General features: G+C 41.9%; 1 protein-coding gene across 1 annotated transcript in view; it reads left to right on the top strand.

The window, feature by feature from the left end:
* crb1 (crumbs cell polarity complex component 1) overlaps nucleotides 1-27,500 on the top strand; it is a 63,998-nt gene that overhangs the window by 28,422 nt on the left and 8,076 nt on the right. Inside the window, exons 9-14 of the mRNA XM_055221561.1 lie at nucleotides 603-1,153; nucleotides 3,060-3,225; nucleotides 5,221-6,163; nucleotides 8,097-8,141; nucleotides 9,470-9,592; nucleotides 11,268-11,394. Coding sequence (XP_055077536.1) covers nucleotides 603-1,153; nucleotides 3,060-3,225; nucleotides 5,221-6,163; nucleotides 8,097-8,141; nucleotides 9,470-9,592; nucleotides 11,268-11,394 — 1,955 coding nt within the window. The remainder of the gene's footprint in view (nucleotides 1-602; nucleotides 1,154-3,059; nucleotides 3,226-5,220; nucleotides 6,164-8,096; nucleotides 8,142-9,469; nucleotides 9,593-11,267; nucleotides 11,395-27,500) is intronic.

The following is a 27,500-nucleotide window of genomic DNA, read 5'->3' as shown; positions in this document are numbered from 1 at the left end:
TCTCTCTCTCTGTCTGTTTCTCTCTCTCTGTCTCTCTCTCTCTGTCTGTCTGTCTCTCTGTCTGTCTGTCTCTCTCTCTGTCTGTCTCTCTCTCTCTGTCTGTCTCTCTCTCTCTCTGTCTGTCTCTCTCTCTGTCTGTTTCTCTCTCTCTCTCTGTCTGTTTCTCTCTCTCTCTCTGTCTGTCTCTCTGTCTGTCTGTCTCTCTCTCTGTCTGTTTCTCTCTCTCTGTCTCTCTCTGTCACTCTGTCTCTCTCTCCCTCTGTCTCTCTCTCTCTGTCTGTCACTCTGTCTCTCTCTCTGTCTGTTTCTCTCTCTCTGTCTGTCTCTCTCTCTCTGTCACTCTGTCTGTCTCTCTCTCTGTCTGTCTCTCTCTCTGTCTGTCTCTCTCTCTCTCTGTCTGTTTCTCTCTCTCTCTCTGTCTGTCTCTCTCTCTCTCTGTCTGTCTCTCTCTCTGTCTCTCCTCTCTGTCTCTCTCGGAGGAAACAGACCTCGTTGTCCCCCTCCCGTCTACGCCCCTGGATATAGTTTAATACAAACAAAAAAACAGAAAAAGTTTAGTATATTTTTAAACTTTTAACTCATGTTGTGTTTTACTTTTCCAGAGCACGTGACGGCGCGTTTCGGACACGAGGACTCCCAAAGCTTCGCCGCTTTCACCATCACGGACGGCATCGCGGATCGCCTCAGCGTCTCCCTCTTCCTCCGCACCCGTAAATCGCACTGCCTCCTGCTGGCGCTGTCCCGTAACTACACCCTGTACTTCACCGCGTGGCTGCAGGAAGGCCACGTCCTGCTCCGACTCCGCCCTTTCGCCCCTGTCAAGTCTAAAAACGCCATAAACGACGGGGAAGTGCATTTTGTCAGTCTCGAAGTGACCAACGGGACCGTGATTCTGTCCGTACGAGGTGAAAAACAAGGATACGTGGATGTTAGTGCTTTGGATATCCAAGATGGCGACACCGTTTACGTGGGCGGGCTTTCGGACGGCCAGGATTCGAGCGTTTTCGGTGGGAATTTGAAAGGTTGTGTCCAGGATGTGCGCATAAACGAAAAGAGGCTGTTGTTTTTTGGTTTGGATACTTCCGTGGGATCGTACCCTCTGCTCCACCTGAAAAACGTGACGGCGGGATGCACCGGGGACAATAAATGCAGCGTAAGTAACATCGGGAGGGGTCTAATCTCTGGGGTGTAATGGTCTAATGCCTGAGTCTGAGGCTTTTTAGACATCGAGCACTACGCAGTTTTTTTCATGGCCGACGCTGATACTGATGGTTTAAAAGACTTTTATTAACATTTCCTCGAAGAAAATTAATCCAAAATAATCAGTTTTGCCTAACGTCGTTCATAATTGTCACTGGTTAAAGCCAAAAAACAAAACACGAGTTCAAACGTAATGAATTTTGGGATTAAATGATTAAATTAACACAACTCCACGACTTATTATTGGCTTTATTATAATTGTTTTTTTAATATTTTAGCAGCTCAGCAATGAAATCCTAATTTTGCCATTGTACGCTAACGACAACAGTTAGTCGTTTGTGTTCAGATAAAATAGTTCAGTGTGAAAAGTTACAGCATTTTCTCTTTTTAAGTTGTTTTTTTTTTTTTTTAAGTGCCCATATGACGCTGTTTTCTGATCTGTTGTAATGTCGGAGTTGTGTTTTGTTTCATTCTCACATGTTTAACACGCAAACGAACCTGCAGATTTAGCTTGAGTTTTTTTCTCTCAAACTGAAAACGCTCCGTTCCACCTTGTGATGTCATCGTGTGGTGATACAGGAAGTGCTCCGCTGTGTTTTTAAACTCCACACACCTTCATTTATAGAATCATTTGGATCATTTCAGCTTCTGGAATTACTGCTAATCTCCACTGAACTCAAGGTAAAAAAGGAGCTGCTAACTTGAAAACTACCACTTGATGACATCACAAGGTGCAACAGAGCGTTTTGAGCTTTGGAGATGTTACAGACTCATAATAAAGAGTTACTCAAACATGTGGATGAAACAAAACACAACTCCAGGTCTGTTTTTGAGGAGGAAACATCATTAGAACGTGACTTAAAGCTACAAGAGTCAGTTTTGTGTCATATTGGACCTTTAACGAGCTTAAAATGTACAAGTTTCCTCATCAAAGACATTTACTCGAGTAGGTGTGAAAGTACACGGTCCCAAAACTGAGTACTCCCCACCCCTGATATGAAAAGATAAAGATACTAAGAGGAGAGGTGGTTCACACGAGCACACGACAGGCCACTTTATGTTTCTTCTTTATTTCCATGATTCTTTACACTTTAGATTCTCACCGAAGAATCAAAACTGTGAATGACACATGTGGAACGTAGAAAACTCAAAATAAAACCAAATCGAACTTTGATTTAATACAGACTTTACCCTTTGGTTTGACCCCTGGTTTATACGAAAGGTCAAAACTGTGTCAGCAACGTCATGAAGCTCCGTGAGAAAAGGACCAGAGTTTGAACGACAAAGACACAAAGAGGATTTAAATATAACAATCAAAAATAATAAAAATGTGTGGAATTATTTGATTTGACAAAACTGAGGCGGAGAGGAGAGAGAGAGGGAGGAGAGAGAGGGGGGAGGAGGAGAGGAGAGAGGGGGGAGGAGGAGAGGACAGAGGGAGGAGGTGAGCAGAGAGGGAGGAGGAGAGGAGAGAGGGAGGAGGAGAGGTGAGAGGAGGAGAGGACAGGGAGGAGAGGAGAGAGGGAAGAGGAGAGGAGAGAGGAGGTGAGGACAGAGGGAGGAGGTGAGGAGTAATTATTTGCTCCATAATTCATACACGTTGCTTCATATATTTGGTGTGTTCTCTGTGTCCAGACTTTTGACCGGACGTGTCCATGTGACCGTCCTCTGTGTCCAGACTTTTGACCGGATGTGTCCATGTGACCGTCCTCTGTGTCCAGACTTGTGACTGTCCTCTGACCTCTGTGTCGATGGTTGATGTGTCTCAGAGTCTCTTATGTCTCACAAATGGTGGACACATGGACCTGACCCCAAACACTGACCCGTCCCTGACCGTCCTCTTTCTTTCTCTCCGTCAGTTGAACCCGTGTCTGAACGGCGGGATGTGCTTCTCCGTGTGGGACGACTTCAGCTGCTCCTGCCCCCCCAGCACCTCGGGGCGACGCTGCGAGGAGGTGCGCTGGTGTGAGCTCGCACCCTGCCCCCTAGAGGCCGAGTGCAGGGTGCTCAGCCACGGATATGAATGTAAGACCCAAATATACAAATAAAACAGGCAAATATAAACAGATTCATCGTGCGTTTGTCTCCGTGGAACAGGTTTATAGCATCACGGTGATCACGTTTTTCATTTTGGATTGGATTTGCGTGGAAAAAAAACATACGTCTTCACTGTGAACGGGCTCGCATCTCCACAAACCTGACTTTTATTTAGCCTGGAGGAGGGTCCGGTCCTGCTTGTTTATATGAAAATGTTGTTCCTGGCTTTAATGTCCCACAGTACGACATAAAACTGATATATTTCCATGTAGATTGTCCCAAAGCATGGTTCTATTTCCAAGGAATCATGCAGGTGACATAAAACCTCCAGAAAGTTACATATTGAAGCTTTAAAAATAGGTTAAATTGGTCTTTTATGGATTGTAAGGCCCTTGGGAGTCGTAATTGGTATATTTTTTGTATATATTTATGGTAAATTCCCTCGTTTCGGTCGTCTCTGTAGATTAAACCCGTCGCTTTCACTTCCGCGTAAACCCGTTTGGAACCGTTAATCCGTGTTCCGTTACTTAAAGCTCTATCCTGGTGTTTTCCCTGTGGTTTGTTGTGTAAATTTCACAGATGATGTAATGTTTTACCCTGACCTGGAGCTGTAGTTTGTGACACAGATGGAGCAGAGGCCGGGGTCAGCTGATCCTTTTCACCGGGATTATAACGACACACACACACACACACTCTGTCACAGCGCCTCCTGCAGTGTGATAAATGTATTACAGAACGACGACTGTTGCCAGGGGGGATCAGTGCTGTTACATCTCATTGTTTTTGTAATGATTTTGAAACAGAACTAATAAGAAGTTTTCTAATTTGTACTAAATTCTCAGCCAAAGTGTAAAATCTTAAGGAATGTCACAGTATCCAAATCTCTGGAGTTTTGAGCGCGATGATGCAGGACGGCAAACTGCATCGAAGTACAATATTAACATCATAGACTGTATATATAAATGGATATAGCACTTCCAGCTCCATCGACTCTGGCTCCAGTTCACTTTTTATTGATAAAACGTCGCTCCTCACGCCATAACTGCAGCTGTCAGACTCGTCATTTTGGTCTTAAATGTTCGTATTAACCCGCTCTACATGATCCTGGGGTTCATTTTTGAGTTTAATTTTAAGTTTATTTATTTTTTTGTTTTTTTTAAAGTTATTTTTATTTTTTTATTATTATTATATATTTTTATTTCATTTTTTTTGTTTATTTTCTTTTTTTTAATGTTATTTTTAGTAGGTTTTTTTTTTTAAGTTTTTTTTTTGTTATTTTTAGTTTTTTTTTGTTATTTTGAGTTTATTTTCTTTTCTTTTTTTTTGACAAACTGTCTCCTCTCTCTGTACCTGCTGCTGTCAGACTCACCATTTTGGTCTTAAATGTTTGTATGAACCTGCTCTACATGATCCTGGGGTTTTTATTTTTGAGTTTACCTTTTAAGTTTTTTTTTTAGTTTTTTTTTGTTTTGTTATTTTTAGTTTTTTTTTGTTTATATTCTTTATTTTTTCTGTTATTTTTACTTGTTTTTTGTTTCGTTTTTTTGTTATTATTTTGCAGCGGGGAGGGGCGTTACCTTTACATCCTCACTCCTGATTGGCTCTTTGGTTGCTATGATACTCACGTTCAGAACAACTCACTTATTCCACTTCTTTACACCGTCTATATCTTTGAGCAAGACATTTGTCCACATTACCTTGTATAAATGTGGTTTGTGCTGGTGGTTAAAGGGGCCGTTGGCGCAGATTAGCAGCCTCGCTTCCGTCAGTTTGTCCCAGGGCAGCTGTGGCTACAATAGTGTGGAGCGAATGAGTAAATGCATCGTAAAAGTTGCTATATAAATCCAACGCATTATTATCTTTATTATGTCTGGAACGTCTTGGAGTCCCACTGGAGGAGCTGGAGGAAGTGTCTGGGGTGAGGGAAGTCAATAAAATCCGGTGACGTCATCTGAAACCCCGCAATACTTTTCTCTTTTTCAGGCTACTCCAACGCGACCTTCCTGAACGACTCCACCGTCCTGATTTATCGGGGAAACGGTCAAATCCTCCGCAACCTCACCAACCTCTCCTTAAACCTGCGCACACGAAAACGCAACGCCGCCATCCTCCACGCCGAGAGCTCCTCCTCCTTCATCACGCTGTCCGTCCAGGAGGGATATCTCTGCTTAGAACTGCGGAGTGCCACCGGAGACGAGGCGGCCGACGGCGGAGAAGACCGGCGAGTGTCTACGGTCAGTATAAGCAGCCGGCGAGTGGTTAGCGACGGCGAATGGCACAACGTTCAGCTGTTCATGGCCACGCCCTGGACCCAAACCTCTCGCTGGACGTTGGTTCTGGACGAGGAGATAGAAGAGGCGAGCACTTCCAAAACTCAAGCCGGTAACTTGGATTTTTTGCGGGAAAACGTTGACATTTTCCTGGGCGGGCTGGCTCCGGACGCCGGGTGGTCTCTGGCCGGTTGCCTCAGCACCGTGGAGCTCGGCGGCGTCGCGTTGCCTTACGTCACCCCGGCCGACGTCAACCTCCCCCGGCTGCAGCTCGACCAGTTCGCGCTGACCTCCCAGAACGCGCCTCTGCTCGGCTGCGGCGGCGCTCCCGTGTGCGAGCCCAATCCCTGCCAGAACGGAGGGCGGTGTCAGGATCTGTTCAACTGGTTTAACTGCAGCTGCGTCGCGGGGTGGGCCGGGCGACGCTGCGACCTCTTCGTGAACGCCTGCGCCTCGGATCCCTGCCGCCACGGTAACTGCACGGCGCGGGGGCTGTCGTACGAGTGCGCGTGCGACCGGGGCTTCGCGGGTTCGGACTGCGAGGAGGAGGCGGACGTGTGCGAGAACCATCTGTGCGCCAACGGAGGGACGTGTCTCCACGGGCCCGAAACCTACGCCTGCCTCTGTCTGGACAACTACACCGGACCATTCTGCAGGTAACGCACTCCTCCATCAATTTACACGTTAAAGCACAACCAAGTCACTTTTTTTCCCCATCATTAAACGTCATTTTAAGTCCCTGTGATCGCTAAAAGTCCCGTACTACACAAATATAGCGCCTTTCGTGAGCTTTAAACCCTGTTAGAACCTTGTTGCTTCCTCAAAAACAGACCTGGAGTTGTGTTTTGTTTTCCGTCTACATCTCCAAACCTCAAAATGCTCCGTTCCACCTTGTGATGTCATGAATTGGCAGCTTCCCGTCACAGTTCTGCCTTTTTGAAGGACATTTATCTGTTTTGCGTGTGTGAGGGACCTGTTCCTGTGTTTATTTTCCTCAGTCCAGCTTCGTTTTTCCCAGTCTGTTCCTTGTTTTACCTGCACCTGTTGTTAATTTGTTAATCAGCCCAGGTTCGTCTGTATATTCCCCCTCTGTTCAGTCAGTTGTCGTTTTTTTTTTTTTTTTTTTTTGGATTTCTGCAGTTCTGAATCTGCATTAATCCCTGTTCTAGTTTCCTGTCCCTGAGTTTATTTCCCAACCTGTTTCCGTTATTGAATCCCCAAAGTAGAAGAGATTTTAGCTGACATTAAATAAGACTTTCTCAGTTGTTTATTGTCGTATTTGTCATATTAAGAATGATCTATTTGAAGGACACTTTCTGTTTTATTTACTGAGACCAACATGTTTTCTGATGTAATTTGCGTTGCATTTGAGTCGAGTTTAACCTGCGTGAATCTGTTACTTTTAGTTCAGTGTGTGGAGTTTGGGTTGAGGGGGCGGGGTCTTACATTGAGCTCATGTTTTATTATTTTCGCAGGTAAAATGAATGAATGAGTTTAGTTATGTAGTTGTGAAGTTAAAACTAGTTTTGACATTCAGTTTCAGGGTTTGAATCTCCATTTTCTTTCATTTATTTATTTTTTCCTTTTCCTTTCTTCCCTTTTTTCCTTCGTTTCCTTTCTTCCTTCTTTTTTCCTTTCTCTTTCCTTTTTTCATTTCTTTTCTTCCTTTTCTCCCTTCTTTTTCCTTTTATTTCCTCCTTTTTTCCCCTTTCTTCCTTTGAATAATTGGATAACCTTCCCCACATCATTTCTGCCCTAAACTCAAGCTATTTGTGTGTGTGTGTGTGTGTCAAGAAATACTTGACTATTTCTGTGTATCTCCAGAGCTCAAAACGCTCCGTTCCACCCTGTGATGTCATGAAGTGGTAGTTTTCAAATTAAAAGCTGCTTTTTACCTTTAGTTCAGTCGAGATAAGTGGCTATTCCTGGGCTGAAATGATCCAAATAATTGTAAAAATGAAGGTGTGTGGAGTCTCAAAAACACAGCGGAGCACTTCCTGTATCACATGATGACATCACGAGGTGGAACAGAGTGTTTTCAGTTTGAGAAAAGAACTAAATCTGCAGGTTTTGTGTGTGAGAATGAAAGAAAAAGCAACTCCAGATCCGTTTATGATGAGGAAACGACGTTATAACACAAATGTCGACCGGATGAACCTCATTGGACTGTGATATATTTCATTTTTTTGTTGTTTTTTTTCCGCATATGTCCCAACCTGAGCGCTTCCCCCTTTCCCCTCCTGCTCTATTCCGAGTGCACAAAGCGCTTTAGAAAGATAAACTGTTTACGCAGATGCAGCAGAGGAGGAGAGGAGCAGACACACGTGTAAAACCCCGCAGCTTCCCTCAGATTCCGCTCCAGTCTTCACTACACAGCCCCGTCTCCGTCTCCCTTTGCTCTCCACGCACAGCAGGGGAACGCCTCCAACTATTTACCCCAAAAACTCACCTTTTTAACTTTTTTTTCCCTTCCTCACAAGACGCCGAAGCCGAGCGTGCGTCTCCGTCTCCATCACAACATCTCAGTTTTTCAATCGCGTCGTGTTTCGTTGTGTCTTTGTCTAACTGCTCTTTGCTCTCTCTCTGCAGCGAGCGCATAAGAGAGATACCTTGGTACATGATTGTCAAAACTGTGTAAGTACTTTTTTGTTTTGTTTTTTTCGTTTTTAGAAATGTGTCTCTCAAGTGTCACCTGCCGCGTCTCGACTTTTGGTGGAACAAAATGCCAAACAAAGCTAATATTATCCCTGGCTCCGAGGGTGTTTGCTCTGCGCTGACTGACAGCTGCGGTTTACGGCGATCCGGCGTCTAACCTAAATACGAGCGTGGAAATGGGGCGTAATCGCGAATTAAAGGGGAAGTGTGTGTCACGGACGGGTTTGCGTGGCGTCGGAAGTTGGGATTTTAGCGTCGGGTCGGCGTCCGTGTGATTCTCGGTCGTCCAGGTCAAGGGTCGTCCGGGTTAAATGGGAGAATTTAGACAGATTTTTGCTCGTAAATTAACATATTCGCTCATTAATTTGCTGTAATTCGACCGTTGAAACACAAATGCAGAGATGAGTTTATATTTACAGTGAGGGGAAAGGTCTTGCTCAAGGGCACAGCAACAGTACGTACAGGCGGGAGTGGGAGTTGAACCGTCAGCTTTGGGTTATTTTCGCGGCACTTGACACTTTAATGTGAAGGAAACACTCACTCATTCACACACACGTTCATACATCAGTGCACGCGGACGCCGGGGGGGGGGGGGGTTAAGTGTCTTGCCCAAGGACACAATGACAGCGTTCATCTGTGGGAGCTGGAATCGCACCGACAACCCGTCAAACACTCCAGTCACACCGACGACAGATGCGACGAAAATGTGATGAGTGTTAATGATTTACACAGATGAAGTGACACTATAATGAAGTGAAATGATGTTCTTTCTCTTCTTCTCTCCTCCTTTTTCCTCTCTTCTCCTCTCCCCTCCTCCTCTCTTCTCTCTCCTCCTTTTTCCTCTCTTCTCCTCCCCCCTCCTTCTCACTCATCCTCCCTCCTCTCCTCCCCCCTCTTCTCTCCTCCTCTCCTCTTCCTCTCTTCTCTCTCCTCCTCCTCCCTCCCCCCTCTCTCCTCCTCTCCCCCTCTCTCCTCCTCTCCCCCCTCTCTCCTCCTCTCTCCTCCTCCCTCCCCCTCTCTCCTCCTCTCTCCTCCTCCCTCCCCTCTCCTCCTCTCTCCTCCTCTCTCCTCCCCCTCTCCTCCTCCCCCCTCTCTCCCCCTCTCCCCCCCTCCTCCTCCCTCCCCCTCTGCCCTCCTCTCTCTTCCCCTCTCCTCCTCTCTCCTCCTCACTCCTCCCATCTCCTCCTCCCTCCCTCCTCTCTCCCCCCCTCCTCCCCCTCTCTCCTCTCTCCCCCTCTCTCCTCTTCTCTCCCCCCTCTCCTCCTCTCTCCCCCTCTCTCCTCCTCCCCCCCCTCCTCCCCCCTCAGTCGTCCCAAGTTGCCCGTGTCCGTCTGTGGGGACGGCCTGAGGAACTACACCTGCTTTAATGGAGGAAACTGCACAGAGAGAGACCTGTCATGTGACTGTCCCCCAGGCTTCACCGGACACAGGTCAAACACTCGAGTCGCTTTACACACCAGAAAAAAAGTGTTTTGATGTGTTTACACGAGCCTCCACGTTCGTCTTAACCCGCTCTACGTGATCCTGGGGTTTTTATTTCACTTTTGTGTCTGTAAATCAAAATATGAACATTAATAACAGACAAATCAGGCGCCTTTTTTCCCCGTTAGCGTTAGCAACAGGTTTGATTGACAGCGTTGCTAAGCGCCCGCTCCCTGATAAACCCAGCGATGTGGGTGGGAAGAGGAGTTACCTTCAACATCCTCACTCCGGATTGGCTCTTTGGTTGCTATGATACTCGTGGTCGGAATTGGAAATATGAAACCCTGCTCTAAATTAGCCGCTATAACTGCTAGCCTCGATGAGCTTCATTTGGAGCTGAACGCTGTGGGTGACGTCTGTGGTCTTTAGATTTCCAGCCCTGTGTCCTGCGCTGATGCTAGTCACGAGATAAAATCCGCGGTGCGTTTCGGAGCCAGAGGTTTCAGATCCTCTTGTTTTCTTTCGTCCTGACTCCTCCGCTGTGTCGTTAAATCCACAAACTCACACGACCCTCTTGACTACAGGACTCAGATCTGCGTCACTGTTTAACGTAGATTTCTCCGTCATGACGTCATCGGGCCGTGGTTTGGTTGTGCAGGTGTGAGCGTGAGCCGTAGAACACTCTGAAGTCTTGTTTGAGCACAGTTTATTTATTTATTTACTTATTTATTTATATCGAGCACATGCATTTTGGTTCACAAAGTCTAGTGTGAATGCGCCGTTTTACATATTATATCATTTTATTGAAGGGCCCATGTTATTTGTTTATTTTTTTATCAGTTCTAATGTTTCCTCGTCACCAACAGACCTGGAGTTGTGTTTTTTTGGTTTCATTCACACGTTTAACACACAAAAACTGCACATTAGTCTTCTCTAACTGTGCTAACGGCTAACGGCTAACAGCTAACGGCTAAAGACACACAACTGTTAGGTGTTATGGGCTAAATTAGCTTCTCCACCAATATTTTAACGCCAAATTTTAGTGCACGTAAATTTGAAACTCCTTAAATGTTAGCATTCTATTTTCGTACATTTTTTTCTTTTTTTCTTTTTTTTTTTCTTCTTTTAAACATTATATTATTTGACTACCAGGTTAAAGGGCAAATATTACACTGTTTTCTCATCTGTTCTAATGTTGTTTCCTCGTCACAAACAAACCTGGAGTTGTGTTTTTTGGTTTCATTCACACACGTTTAACACACAAAAACCTGCATATTTAGGCTGAGTTCTTCTCTCAAACTGAAAACGCTCTGTTCCACCTTGTGATGTCATCGTGTGGCGATACAGGAAGTGCTCCGCTGTGTTTTTAAACTCCACACACCTTCATTTCTAGAATCATTTGGATCATTTCAGCTCCTGGAATTGCCACTTATCTCTACTGAACAAAATGTAAATGGAGCTGTTAATTTGAAAACTACCACTTGATGACATCACAAGGTGGAACGGCGCGTTTTGAGGACAGACTAATAATAAAGCGTAATGAAACAAAACACAACTCCAGGTCTGATTTTGAGAAGGAAACAACATTATAACATGACGTAAAGCTCACCAGTCATTTTTGCGTCATACAGGATCTTCACGTATGTTTTCAGCTAAACCCCGCCCCCTGATGTGCGTCCACAGGTGCGAACAGGAGCTGGACGAGTGCCGGTCGAACCCCTGTCTGAACGGCGGCTACTGCAGGAACCTCGTCAACAGATTCTCGTGCGTGTGCGACATGAGCTACGCCGGCGACGTCTGCGAGATCGACGTAAGCGACATTTACTTTTACGTGGCTCTGCTCCTGTGGCAGAACCTGTTCCAGCTGCTGTCCTACCTCATCCTCAGACTGGACGACGAGCCCGAGGTGGACTGGGGCGAGGCCGACTGACCGGGACAGGGGAGGGGGTGGTCACTACGGTTACACGCACTCTGAGGGGGGAAAAAGAAAGTCACTTTTATTTATTGATTTGATTCAGGATGCTGCGTTAAAAGGCCTGTATTGCGCAATTTTCCGATCTGTTTTAATGTTATTTCCTCGTCACAAACAGACCTGGAGTTGTGTTGTTTTTTTTTTTTATTCACACGTTTAACACACAAAAATTGCACATTTAGGCCGAGTTCTTCTCACATTGTATTAACGGCTAACGGCTAACAGCTAACGGCTAAAGGCACACAGCTGTTACGTGTTATGTGCCCAAATTAGCTTCTCCACGAATATTTTAACACCAAATTTTAATGCACGTAAATTTAAGACTCCTGAAATATTAGTGTTCTATTTTTGCAATTTTTTTCCCTTTTTTTTTTTTTTTTTTTTTTTAAACAATATATTTTTTCGTTATTAGCTTAAAGGGCTTGTATGACACTATTTTCTGATCTGTTTTAATGTCGTTTCCTCATCACAAACAGACCTGGAGTTGTGTTTTGCTTCATTCTCACATGTTTAACACACGAACCTGCAGATTCTCAAACTGAAAACGCTCTGTTCCACCTTGTGATGTCATCGTGTGGTGATACAGGAAGTGCTCCGCTGCGTTTTTAAACTCCACACACCTTCATTTATAGAATCATTTTGATCATCTCAGCAGTTACATCTATTTAAGCTGCTTCTTTTCTCGGAGCGCCTGCAGATTCTGGAAACGTTCTGTAGGAATCTCAACTCAACAAAAGTTAAAACAAGAATATTCAAAAATAGAGCGGTTCAACTGAGGCTCAAAGCAGCTGGGAACTTTGAAAACTCTGGTACAAATCATCTTTTCTTTTGTAAGATTAATGAATTTGTACATGGTCCCTGACAAATAGATAAATACACAAACACATAAATAAAGAGAGAAATGCATAAAGAAAGAAAGAAATACATAAGGAAAGAAAGAAATACATAAGGAAAGAAAGAAATACATAAGGAAAGAAAGAAATACATAAGGAAAGAAAGAAATACATAAGGAAAGAAAGAAATACAGAAAGAAAAGAAAGAAATACATTAAAAATTACATAAGGAAATAAAGAAAGAAATACATAAGGAAAGAAAGAAATATATAAATAAAGAAATACATAAAGAAATACATAAGGAAAGAAATACAGAAATAAAAGAAAGAAATACAGAAATAAAGAAAGAAATACATAAAGAAATACATAAAAAATTACATAAGGAAATAAAGAAATGCAGAAAGAAAGAAAGAAATACAGAAAGAAAAGAAAAATACATAAAGAAATACATAAGGAAAGAACGAAAGACATAAGGAAAGAAATACAGAAATAAATAAAGAAATACATAAAGAAATGCATAAAAAAATTACATAAGGAAATAAAAGAAATACATAAAGAAATAAAGAAATACATAAAGAAAGAACGAACTGCTAAATGACATCACAAAGTGAAATGGAGCATTTTCAGTTTTTGAGGATGGAGCCTAATCATCCAGCGTTCGCCAAACATGTACGAATGAAACAAAACACAACTCCAGGTCTGTTTTTGAGGAGGTAACGACATTATAACTTGGCTAAAAGCTCACAAGAGTCACTTTTTTGCGTAATATCGTAGCTTTGATCAATGTGTTAGCACGCAGCTTCAACATAAACATGCCGGAGTTAGCGCTGTTAGCTTGATTTCAGCCGTAGCTTTTATGGTAGAAGGCTTACGTCACCGCTTTGTCTCCATGACGACGTTATTGTTTTGTCTGGAATGTCGTAACTGCTGCAGACTTCAGTTCCTGTGATTGTTTTACAGTATACAGAGTCGCTTTTATTCTCGTTTTTGTCCTTCTCGGGGTTAGTTCTGCGTTTAGAACTTCCGACGTCGACATGCCGTCCCATTTTTGGATCAGATCTTGGTGCGAAAACCCCAAAAAACACGGCATTAAACTTATCCATCTAACATTTATTCAATTGTCGATACTTTTATTGCAGAAAAAAACACACATTCTTATTACGAGTGGATCGCCTCTCCACAGATCTGACCTGCGACTCGGCCTAGCGTAGCATCATCTGCTTGTGATTATCCAGACACCAGTTTAAAACCAAACTGCGGAACATCCCAGACAAAGCAGTGATGTTATTCTTGCAGAAAAGTGACGATTTAAGCAAAAAAAAAAACCCTGCTGAACATACCTGAGTCGCACAGCTGGAGATGGCAGATAGTAGTCGGATTACGCCGGAGAAATCAGACTCTAATCGGACGTTGAGCGTAATCGGAGTTGTGTGCGTGTAACCGTGGTGACTGTGAGGAGATCTGTGCCTTACAAAGTTTATGAATGTCACAGAAAGCACTTTATTTCACAGATAAAGGGAATACGGAGCTAGATGTTTTCACTACAGTGCACTCTGCTCGTACTGGGTCCCAAAACACAGTCTGTGAGCTTTAAACAACGCTTTTTACGGGATTTTTGGGGCGTTTTGGATCATTTTAACCATCCTCCTGACTTTATAAATACAAATTTGTTCTTAAAAAGGGGGTATTTTACTTCTACGGGGCATTAGCTGCTAACACGTAGCATATTTTGATCACCATGTTTGCCTTTATTGTTTTAAAAATGCTATATTCACCCAAAAAGACGTATTAACAAGCTCTGAGCCTCCTCTTCCTTTGCTCTCTGCGCTAAGTCACTACCCCTTCAGAGCGTTAACACAACACTAATGAAACTACTACCGTAAATTTCGGACTACAGAGCGCACCTTGATATAAGCCGCACCAGCTAAATTTGAAGAGAAAATCAATTTTGTACATATATAAGCCGCACCTGAATAAAAGCCGCAGGTTTTCATATTGTAACATGAGATATTTACACAGAAAGACGGTGCACCGACACGCTTTTTTTAAACTGTGCCTGAAAATTGGAACCAACACGACAACAACACGGGATGAACACATCTGCAGGTTTAGAAAATAAAGCTGCACCAACACGGAAAATCTGCTTTTATTTCCTCTGAAAACTTTTGTCGTCTTTTTACATTGACCAAGTTGGATTCATTGATGTCGAGCTCACGTGCAGTGGCTCTATTTCAGGGGTCGGCAACTCGCGGCTCCGGAGCCGTATGCGCCTCTTTCAGCCTTATACTGCGGCTCTGCGTGGCTTGGGAACTGACAGACACAGCTCACAGTCCTGCGTAAAGAGCCCTGATTTTCAGACGCTGTGCGCACAGGGGTCAGGAGCAACTTTGGCCCGTCCCTAATGACACACTAATAAGCTCGTCCGTAGATGTATCATGAAAATCCTGCTGGAAATCGCCACAGAAATCTATTTGATGTAGTAGCAAGTATATTATCTGCTCTTGTATCCGCGGTGACGTATCACGTATAACACATCAGACACGTCGCCCAAAAGTAGAGCCACAAGCGAGTGAAAATGAGCCAAAACAAAAGTCTTTGGAGATCTTTTTAACAAAGGGGAAAAGGACAACTGAGGAGCCAGAAGAGGAGACTACGACCTCCAAGAAAAAGAAAGATAAATTTAACAGACAATGCCTACTTAAAATCTGGGTTTGTCGCTGCAGGTGACTCACGCGCACAGTCCGCTCTGCGTAACATACGGGAAAAGCAAATAAGGCAATGAAACCTTCAAAACTGCTTTGGCACATGGAGAATAAGCACCTGGGATTAAACGATACGCTACGAGTTTTTTTGTTGTTGTTTTTTTAAAGAAACTGCGGAGTAGAGTAGACATAATCACATAATCAGCGCAGGGCTCCCTCTGATGCAGCGGTTTGGTGAGTTGTATTTTTTTAATGCACTTAAGTTGTTTTTGCCATATTTATCTGCCACGTGTAGAAGGCTTGTCCGTGAAAGTAAAACCTACATTATTCCGTTACATTATTGTTATTATACAGTGTTATCTTCATTTTAGATGTCAAAAAGTATTTGCGGCTCCCAGTGTTTTATTTTATGTGGAAAGTGGGTCCAAATGGCTCTTTGCGTGTTAAAGGCCGACCCCTGCTCTGTTTCCTTTCTGTTTCTTTATCTTAAAAACTGCATCATATCCATTTCATGATGCGCAAAATGATCGTTCAAAATCAAAACTAGTGAATTCTTCAGAGCAGAATCTTTCCCCACGTCTGTCTCACTTTTACGTTTACAGCTAGAGAGCGCCCCCCAGGGGCCGTTATCCAGTAAAATTCCATATATAAGCCGCACTGCTGTAAAAGCCGCAGGGTTCAAAGCGTGGAAAAAAAGTAGCGGCTTATAATCCGAAATTTACGGTACTTAATAGCTAAATGTTATAATGTTGTTCCGTCATCAAAAACACGTCTGAAGAGGTTTTAAATGTCATCCATGCATGTTTGAGCAATCTAGCGCTCTCTCCCGGGCTAATCAAACCCTCTTCACGTTTAGCAGTACGATCCAGTACAAAGCTCCGCCCACAACCCTACATCACCCACGCTCCCACGCGACAACCCTCCATAAATACACAAAAACATGACACAAAACTGTGCACACTACGACTTCACAAACCTGATGTGATGTGAAGTAGTTTCATTAGTGTTGTGTTAACGCGCTGAAGGGGTAGTGACTTAGCGCAGAGAGCAAAGGAAGAGGAGGCTCGGAGCTTGTTAATTCGTCGTTTTGGGTGAATATAGCATTTTTAAAACGATAAAAGCAAACATGGTGATCAAAATATGCTACGTGTTAGCAGCTAATGCCCCGTAGAAGTAAAATACCCCCTTTTTAAGAACAAATTTGTATTTATAAAGTCAGGAGGATGGTTAAAATGATCCAAAACGCTCCAAAAATCGACTTATACTCAGATGTGAAATTTTATATGTGAAATTTAAGTCGCACCAGCCAAAAAACACATAATAATGATGAAAAAAAACACATATATTTCACGTATAAGTCGCATCTGAGTATAAGTCGCACCCCCGGACAAACACAAAAATGCGACTTATACTCCGGAAAATACGGTAATAGAGCTGTTTGTCTGCCTTTGCTCATAGTATATTTGTTTTGGGTGCCAATATAAACGGAGTGCACTGTAGCTAATGCTTTGTTTTAATAAAGATTCACTGTATACGACTGTAAATATATATATAGACAACATAGTAAACACATTCACCTAAACTAAACTGCAGCATCACATTCACATTTGGTCCATAAAAATAGCAAAGACCTTTTAAAATGTCTGGATATTTTCAACTTCTTTAAACAAAAAACAAGCTCAGAAAGTCTAAAAAACCAAAACTGTGACTTAATACGTGTTACGTGGCCTCAACTGATCAGTTTCACTTTGACAAAACAACATTATGAGCTGTACTTTGTTGTAGTACATTCAAAAATCCCTTATACACGTTTAAATATCATTATGAAACACTGAAATACAAACTGAAATTCACTTTTAAACACTTTTTTTTTTTTCCATTTGTTGACTTTTTTTTTTTTTTTGGCTGGAGCACCCCAAGGTTCTGTACTGGGGCCACTTAAGTTTTTTGTTAAATAACCATATTGCAGTTATCCATGTTGAAGTTTGTGTTAGTGTAGATTGTGATAACTTTTATTTGTAAATATAAAACTTTTAGCACGTCCAAAGAAAATATTTTTGATAATAAAACAACCCTGGCTCTTAATTGCACGCAGAGGTGGGTAGTACATTGATGCTAGTACTTTAATACACGAGTTCTTCTCTGAGCAGTTTTCAGACGCAATATTTTTACTCCTACTTGAGTAATGTACTGTACAGTGTAACAGTACTCTTACTCGAGTAAAAGTTTTGGTTCCTCTTCCCGCTGTGAGTCAGTGTAAAGTGACTTGAGATTTATGTACCGTATTTTCTGGAATATAAGTCGCACCAGACAAAAAATACATAATAATGAAGAAAAAACATATATAAGTCGCATTTTTTGGGGGGAAATTTATTTTACGAAATATGAGACCAAGAACAGACATTTTATCTTTAAAGGCAAGTTATAATAAATAAACAATAAAATAAAGAACAACAGGCTGAATATCAGTACATCACGCTAATGGAGGTAGAAGACGCGCCGTTTCCACTTCCTCTCAGCAGAATATAACTTTCTTTTAGGGGGCATTTTTGTTCAGTCTTTCTCAGATGTTTTTTTTTAAATTACCGTAATGTTGAAATTTAAATTAGTATATAGTAGTATTAGTAAATAAGTATAAGTCGCACCTGAGTATAAGTCGCACTGAAGTATAAGTCGCACCTGAGTATAAGTCGCAATCTTGAAACTACGAAAAAAAAGTGACACTTATCGCCCGGAAAATACGGTAATGTTAAGAAAATAACTTCAACATTTGTGTTTCTTGTAGCTCCTTCAGATATGATTTAGTTTTTTCTTATTTTTGTGATTTATCTTTTGAAAATATCAGATTTTGTGGAGTATTTAATATTTTGTCGCTAACTTCAAATTATAAATCAGAAGTTAGGTCCACATAGTTACTCTTAGCGCTTTTCTCAATAGTTTTTTTTTTTTTTTACTGTATAGAGCACGTTCTTGGACGACTACTACGCACTTCGACTTGAGTACTTTATATTTTGAAGTACTAGTACTCTCTTAGCTGCTCTACCCACCTCTGATTGCACATTAGCAAACACTCCCTCCCCCGTTTCTTCTTCTCTGTGGTCGGAGTGTGTCGTTTTTCTGTGTAAACCTTGTATCTCCTGGTAGCGTTTCTGTCGTGTGGTCTGTATTTTGGGATCCGGGCGGATGCGTTCCCCCCGTCAGACGCCGAGCCGCGGTGACAAAGACGCTCAGAGGAGACAGGACGCCTCACTCTGGGTTTGACGTTGTTCGCGTGGCAGCGGTGACTGTCGGGTTTTTGAAGTGTCTCTCTCCAAAAAACATGTCGTGTGCGAGATATTTTCAGCCGGTTCTGTTTTTTTTTCCCCTGGTAGATCTGGTCAGTTTTTAGCACATTTACGATCACACTTCTGTTTCTGTTCACTGTCTTTTCTTTCTGTTTAATAAATCACACGTTTCTCTTGATCTTTGTGTGTTTTCTGCATCTTCTCTCTGTCCGTTTTCCATCTGTTTTCTCTGTTGAATAAATCTGTCTGTCACATTTTCATTCACGAGTCATTTTTCATTTTCTTTCCAAATGGGGACATGTTTCTGCTTTCTGATTGGATAATAGTCGCCCAAACCAAACGCTAAATTAAAACAAAAAACTGGTCCATCGTGTTTAATGTTTTTGTGATTAAAAATACATCAGCGTTACAGTTATTATCAATAAAACCGATATTTAAACACTATCAGGTATGTAAAGTCTTGCGGCTAAAATAAAGCAAAGCAAAAATAAATAAATTAAAAATAAATAAAATAAAATTAAGCATGTTCTTTTTTCATTATGGATGTTTTTTGGGGATTTTTTTGCACTAAAAATCTGTGAAAAAATCCATACTCTGAGTGGGCTTGCATTTCCACAAACCTGACTCTTATTTGCCCTGGATACGCTTGTTTTCATGGAAATGTTGTTCGTTTTGGCTTTAAATTCCACACTATGGCATAAAACCTCTTAAAAAAAAAAGTGTGGTTTTAACTTTCTGTTTCCATGGAATTCTGTAGCTGATTTTCCACCCCCAGAATGTTCCGTACTGTCACTTTAAATCATAAAGAGCCCATATTACACCGTTTTCTGATCTGTTTTAATGTTGTTTCCTCGTCACAAACTGACCTGGAGTTGTGTTTTTTTTTTCATTCACATGTTTAACACACAAACCTGCAGATTTAGACAGATTTTTTCCCCCCGCAAACTGTAAACACTCTGTTCCACCTTGTGATGTCATCATGTGGTGATACAGGAAGTGCTCCATTGTGTTTTTAAACTCCACACACCTTCACTAGAATCATGTGGATCATTTCAGAACTGAAGTTTCTCTTTCTGTCCTTTCTGTCCTCTTTTTCTCCTCTTTTTTATCATCTATCTTTCCCTCTCCCTCTCTCCCTGTCTCTCATTACACTTTCTCTCTCTCTGTCCTCTTCCATCCCTCTTTTTCTTCCTCTCTTTCTCTCCCTCCCTCTCCCTGTCTCGCACTCTCTTTCTCCCTCTCTTTTTCTCTCTCTCTCCCGCTCTCTCTCTTTCTTGCTCTCTCTTTACCTCTCTTTCTCCCTCTCTCTTTCACCATCTTTCTCTTCCTCTCTCCCACTCTTTTTCTCTCTCTCTTTCCCTCTTTTTCTCCCTCTCCCTTTATCTTTTTCTTTCCCTTTCCATGTCTCACGCTCTCTCTCTCTCTTTCTTATCTTTCTTTCCTTTCTTTTTCTTTAGAATCATTTAAATCATTTCATCTCGACTGAACTGAAGCTAAAATATCTCTATTGAACTTGAAAACTCCCACTTGATGACATCACAAGGTGGAACAGAGCGTTTGTAGATGTAACGAATAATAAAGTGACTCAAACACGTGAATGGAAAAAAACACAACTCCATGTTTTTGAGAAGAAAACAACATTAAAACACGACTTAAAACACGAGTCCATTTTGCAGAACATTTCTCCTTTAAATCCTCAGAATTTCCTTTTTCTAACCTCGTCCGTCACTTGTTTGTGTTTTTCCTCCACCACCTCCTCCAGCTTCTCCTCCACCTCCTCCTCCACCACCACCTCCTTCTCCAGCTTCTCCTCCACCACCTCCCCGACCTCCACCTCCTCCTTCACCTCCTTCTCCACCACCTCCTCCTCCGCCACCACCTCCTTCTCCAGCTTCTCCTCCACCACCCCCCCGACCTCCACCTCCTCCTTCACCTCCTTCTCCACCACCTCCTCCACCACCACCTCCTTCTCCAGCTTCTCCTCCACCACCTCCTCCCCGACCTCCACCTCCTCCTTCACCTCCTCCTCCTTCTCCTCCTCCTCCCCGACCTCCTTCTCCTTCACCACCTCTTCCTCTTTCTCCACCACCTCCTCCCCGACCTCCTCTTCCTTCACCACCTCCTCCCCGACCTCCTCTTCCTTCACCACCTCCTCCCCGACCTCCATCTCTTCCTCTACCTCCTCCTCCTCCACCTCCACCCTGCTTCAGTCTAAACGTGTTTCGCACAGACACAGACGTCGTGATCCTAAACGTGTCTCTGTACATAGACTCTTAATCCACCTTAATCTCTGCGAGTGTGAAGTGTGTCCCAGAATAACACAAATGCACACACACAAACACACAAACGCACACACACACAAACGCGCACACACACACAAACGCGCACACACACACACACGAGCACACACAAACGCACACACAAACGCACCTACACACAAACGTACACAAACGCACACACAAACGTACACACAAACGCACACACAAACGCACACACACAGGTCAAAGGTGAGCGTCGCCATGGAGACGACTCGGTCACGTTTGGTCAGGTCTGTCCGGTCACTTTTGGACACTTCAGTATCTTAATTAAGGCTGTGTGTATCGTTAAGATTTTACCGATACGAGACACAGGCCACGATACGATACAGCGCTTTTTCAATTCGATACTATACGATATATTTCAAATCGATTCGATACGATTGAGTGAAAAATAGAGGCTTTCGTGACCGTTTTCACAAAAAATAAACCTGAGTAGTGCATTTATGTGGCGTTTCCTGAAGGTGAATGAACATAAAGTGCATTTTTCTAACTAGAAGCACACATCAGACTGTCCCACGTGTCACTTTTATTCATCCACAGTTTATACGAGCTCCACGTTTACATTTACACAGCGACATGTGCAGTTTAACGACTCCGAACGATCAAAACATATCGAATAAATCAGCAAATGCGATACTAAAAGTCTGCGTTAAACCGAAGTTAATATGAAATAAACCGATTTTAATCAAAACTGTGAATCAAACATGTTTCTTTCCTCTAAACAAGCCGCACAAATGTAGCTGTGACAGAATAATTAGATAAAATATACAAAAAAAATATATATATATATATCGATACAGCAGCCCACGATATCAACACTGTATCATTAAATTAAACGATATATTGATATTTCGATATTTTTGCACAGCCCTAATCACAACTATTTTAAAAGATTAGTTTAGTTCTGTAAAAAAATAATCGACAGAGAAAGTGTAGACCCGATAGATTTCATTAGAAGAATAAGCGCTCGTCTCATCATTTATTGTACTTTTAATTAATTAATACGTATTTTTGTCATTTAAATCTTGATTAAATAAGAGTTTTTTGTGATTTTGTGTTAAACCGAGAGAAATCTAAGGTGTCGTTTGGTTCAAGATGAGGTTTATTTCAAAAGTCGTGTCTGTGTTTAATAATCTCACTAACAAAAGAGCAAAGTAATAATAATATAGTTTTAGTCATCTTAAAAATACTCCGTGTTTTGTCATGTTTTCCAACCCTGTGATGGAAAAAGTGCTGTTTTTACACAGAAAATGGTTTAAAATATATGATGTTTGTTTTTGCCTTTGTTACTTGAGTAAAAGTAAAAAAAAACATGAATAATATAATAATAAAAAAGTCTAAATATGAATATTACAGTAAAAGTATCACGTGAAAAAACTCTACTTAAGTAAAAGTATTACAGTGCCTGTTTGAAAATGTACTTAAAGAGTAAATGTAAAAGTATTTTGCGCAAATTTTGAGATAACAAATGGAACAATTGAATTTTATTTATTCATTCATTCATTCAGGGGACCACAATGCACTTTCTCTTTTTCATGTGCCATGTTTAAATTACAAAACAAACAGAAAAAACAAATAAGTTCTTATAAAACATTAAAAACAGGAGCAGTGTGTTTATAAAAGTTCGTTATCAGATTATTAAATTCGGATTGTGTCACAAACGACTCCAGTTTTGCTTTTCGTTGGAGTGTTTTCCGTTTTTGTGAAGTAAATCATCTAAAAACCTCGTACGTGTCTCGGTTTTGGTGCGGCTCGTCTTTAGACTCATGTGATCTGGTGTTAAATGTAAAATCTGGAGTTTTTGAAGTCGTTCCTTGTACAGACATTTCACACGGGGCTGTTTTCTTCCAACAGACAGAGATGGATCAGTCTCCACGTTAAAATTTACTGAAGTACAAATTTTAAGTACAGTTGTTCCTCACTATATCGTGGTTCATCTTTCGCGGTCTCGCTGTTTTTTTTTTTTTGTAAAATTTTCCACGCTTTTCTATAATGTCTGAATGTGCATTATGTCCTGCGTCCTGATTGGCTGTTGGACTGTAGACCATTGTGTTCTGCGTCCTGATTGGCCGTTGGACTGTAGACCATTGTGTCCTGTGTCCTGATTGGCTGTTGGACTGTAGACCATTGTGTCGTGCGTCCTGATTGGCTGTCGGACTGTAGACCATTGTCTATCAGTCTCCTCCGTGCCGTGTCTCCTGTCCAGTACAGAATGTGTTCAGACAAATTTACATAAACGTTGGATCTCGGTGTGACTCTGAAGTGCTGTACGTTTGCGATTTGTTTTCTCCCCGACAAAACCCACAATGTCGATGAAACGTTCTGCACCGACAAAGACGCCTACGAAGGTTTGAACTTTGAGAGAGTTTAAACGAGAGAGAAATGTGAGAAAATGTTAACGCCTGTGTGAGAAAAGTGTATAAAGTGTGTGGTGAGGGGTTTTACAGACAAAAACAGAGAGAATAACTGTACAAAAAAATTAAGCTGATACTTCACAGGTTATTTTTAGAACGTGACCCCCACGATATCTGTACTTAACTTAAGAACTGTACTTTACTACCGCACATAGTGAAGCAAGTGCCTCTAGCTAGCGTCGCACGTTTCTGCTTCTCTCCAGTCGACACTTTCTCTTGTGTCAACATCAGCAGTGACGTAAACACTTTTTCCTGTTTTATGAAACTACGAAACACCAAAAGTCTGTGTCCAAACCGAGCCTGAATAATGCATCAGAAACACTGCACAATCAGGTTTGCTCTGCTTCAAATCTCTCTTTTTTTGACCCTCGGGGGCTGCTGTAGCTCGCCATTTAACGACCAGCCCTGTAGAATTGAGAACGAGAAGTAAAATTGTGTTGTAAGATACTGTATTCAACTTTTTTTTTTTTTTTTTCCCCCTTCCTTAAATGTAAAACTTGTCACAATTCCAAAACCCCCAACAGCCTCGTCGCTAGCACGCTTTAGCTTTAGCATTAGCATACGCCGCGTACAGAGTTCATTTTATTTGATAGCTATTCCCGCGTGAGAAGAGAGGAAAAGAGGAAGAGCGCCGGGCCTCCTCCGGGGACGCTGACAGGTGCGGGCGGCGGGAGCGGGCGACGGGAGCGCGGTGACAGCAGGGAGCGCCCGTGGGGTAGAAAAGTGCGCGTTCAGCAGGAGAGTGGAGTCTTTGACAGGATCCTGTGAGGGCAGATCTGTGAGGTTTGTGCTGACAGAGGAGGAGGAGTGGACAGGGGGAGGCTGGAGACGCCGCCGTTTGACGCTCCAGAGGCAATTCCTAAAAGATTCTTTCCCGTTTCTAGTATAAAAAGTTTAACCTGATCACTGGCCATGTTTACACGCTCGCAAAAACATAGACTGTATGTATAAATGGATGTAGCTAACCTGCTAGCTGGGCGCGCTTCCGGCTCCATCGGCTCTGGAAATGGAAAAACTGTCACCCCTCTCTCTGTAACTTGGTCTTAAATGTTCGTATTAACCCGCTCTACATGATCCTGGGGTTTTTATTTCACTCTTTTGTCCGTAAATTAAAAAAAAAAGACCTGCTAGCGTCCGTAAGAGATTTGATTGACAGCGTTGCTAAGCGCCTGCCCCCTGCCAAACTAGCGACCTGATTGGCTCTGGTCTTGTTCCAAATATTGAACTCGTCTCCAAATTCGCCGCAATAACTGCTAGCCTCGATTAGCTTCACCTGACCGGAGCTGTACTCACTCAGTTCATTTCTGTGTACAGGGCCGGCTCCAGCTTTCAGGGGGCCCTAAGCTGAATGTTTCTCTGGGGCCCCCTCCTCGCTCAGCTATTTGTGATTCACATTTGACACATTCTGACTCTGCTCTCATCACTTTGACCCATTGTTTTTGTGTTTATCTGAACAACATCAGACTGAAAACATCCAGAATGTCGCAACTACCACAGCCACAAAAGCTGAACACAAACAAAATATAACAAATTTTTTGTTCGTTTCCGGTGGATTTTAATGTGCTCCAGTTGCGACAGTGTTTCTTACATTTACATTACGTCGGGTCCTTGCTCCGGTGTAAACACAGAGCTGCCCTCACCTCTGCCCGACTCAAAAACAAACGCAGCAGCAGCAGATATTTTACCACTATTGATATAAAACAAATGTAATTGTTCTAGAGCGATATTTATTTATTTATTTTTTATTTAAGCTGCTGTAAACACACAAGTCCACAAGTGTCCACTAAAATTTGATCTATTATTTTCAATATAAATGTATGGGCTTTTGGGGGGCCCCCCTCTGACCTCGGGACCCTAAGCAGCTGCTCAGTCTGATTATTGTCTGAACCGGCCCTGTCTGTTTACAGTCTAGGGTCAAAACTCATTATCACATAGGAGCTTCTACAAATACTGTTTTTTTTTGTGTTTTTTTTTTAACTCTTTAAAGAAAAATGATTTTAGTCACTATTTTTTACTTCTACTGGAGGAATATTACTTGAGGACTAACGTTAGCTGCTTTATCCACTTCTGGACACCTGGAATTTGGTGAAACAGGAGTAGCCGATGTAAAAGTGCCGCCTCAGCAGCTCAAATCAGAGAACAGAGCTTTTATGCTATGAGGGCAGTGTGTGTCTGAGTGTGTGTGCGTGTGTGTGTGTGTGTCTGAGTGTGCGTATGTGTCCGTGTGCGTCTGTGTGTGTGCTGACCGAGCAGAGGTTGCGAGTTCGGTCACCACACCACAGACGCTTCCTCTCGTGTGGGACAGAGATGGCGAGTCGTAGCTCCGGGCGCGTGGGGTTAGCATTAGCCTGCGCGCTCCTGTCAGCTCCCTGCTCCGCTATGACAGGTAAGCACTTTCACCTGTCAACAAAGAGAGACGGAGAGAAGAGAGACCGCGGCGTAAAGTTATTCTGGCCCCTGGATATGGAGCAGACGCTGTTTTCTGATTGTGTTTCTGGAGAGGTTAAGTTTGCTGACGGCTGAGACGAGAGGAGGAGGAGGAGGAGGAGGAGGAGGAGGGAGGAGGACTGGGGTCTTACTTTGGATTTATTCAGGTAGGGCTGCACAATTTGGGGGAAAATAATAGTGATTGACACAACGAAATGTATTTAAAAAAGTAGGATTCTGTCCAGAGTTTGGAATTGTGAACAACTTCAGGATCATTTTTGAGATAAGGCGTAAATCTGAACTGATAGAGTAAAGCAAAAAGACATGTTTTTGGATGTGTAAACCACAGCTACAACTAGATTTTTCTGTAAAAACATTAGAATTTAAGACTTATTGAAATGGAAAAAAAACCCCTCCAGTTTACATTAATCTATTCTTAATCTATATGACATAACCAAACATATCCAACTAGAAAAAATTGAATTTGAACTCAGAGGGAAAGTGGACATTTTTCACTTCACATGGCATATGTTTCTGGAGGACTTTGCCAAACAGGTGAATTATCTATCTATCTGTCTATCATCTATCTGTCTGTCTATCATCTATCTATTATCTATCATCTATCTGTCTGTCTATCATCTATCTATCATCTATCTGTCTGTCTATCATCTATCTATCATCTATATTATCTATCTATCATCTATCTGTCTGTCTATCATCTATCTATCTCTCTATCATCTATCTATCTATCTGTCTATCATCTATCTATCATCTATCTATCTATCTATCTATCTATCTATCTATCTATTCATCTATCATCTATCTATCTATCTATTCATCTATCATCTATCTATCTCTCTATCTCTATCATCTATCTATCATCTATCTATTCATCTATCTATCATCTATATCATTTATCTATCATCTATCTATTAATCTATTAATCTATCTATCATCTATCTGTCTATCATCTATCTATCTCTCTATCTATCATCTATCTATCTATTCATCTATCTACCATCTATCATCTATCATCTATCTATCATCTATCTGTCTATCATCTATCTATCATCTATCTATCTATCTTCTGTTGTCTTATTTATGCAATTACTTTGTATATTGAGTTCATTATTTTATTATTATTATTTATTTTATTTTTTTTACTTTACCTATTAAAAATTTTAAAACTTAGAAATTTGCAAATTGCGTGAATTCAAATATTATTTAGCCTTATTTTCAGAGCCTTTCCTCACTTTTCCCTCTGGTCCTGACGTCCTTAAAGCTGCAGCTCTGTGGTCTCGTGTTTGTGGGAGTCTGCTGAAGGGTGGGGTCAAAGGTCAAAGGTGGAGGTTATGCACTTTCCTCACATGTAAAAGATATTTTTGAAGGTAACAGAGCGGTAGAAACATAAGTCCGCCTCCCTTAAAGCAGTTAAAGCCAAATTACAACAGGCTCAGTGCACAGCAGCGCGCTAGCTAGCTCAATGTGTCTGAAAGCTAACAAAGCTAACAGTCACTTTTATTAAAATCGGAAAACATAAAATAAACAACCTATTAATATTCAAATTAATTAAAATAAAGACTATTCAGTTATATTTATACGTAGAATACTTCAGTTTGTGGTTTTGTTTTAATATTTATGCCTCAAAAGTAGCATTAGCGTTAGCATTGAGACGTATTAGTGAAGTATTAATTTTATTTGTGTCCTGTTTAACATCCGCCCACAGCTCTCTGTCCACTGTCTGATCTTTAAATATTTTTTTATTTTAGCATGACTCACTGAAAAAAAACTTCATAGAAATAAAATTGGACAGGAAGTAGCGACGCTAACAGTGATGCTGGGGGCGCCGTTGAGCTCAGAGTCGACTGAACCGCTGCTGTGAACTGAATCTGATTATTTGAAACCTAAATCACATTTGTAATATTTATCTGAAAAAGTGGAATTTTATTTTTCCCCCAAAATTGTG

This window comes from Periophthalmus magnuspinnatus, chromosome 4 (assembly GCF_009829125.3).
Source record: "Periophthalmus magnuspinnatus isolate fPerMag1 chromosome 4, fPerMag1.2.pri, whole genome shotgun sequence".
In the NCBI taxonomy this organism is placed as follows: domain Eukaryota; kingdom Metazoa; phylum Chordata; class Actinopteri; order Gobiiformes; family Gobiidae; genus Periophthalmus; species Periophthalmus magnuspinnatus.
This window is presented reverse-complemented; position numbering and strand designations above follow the sequence as displayed.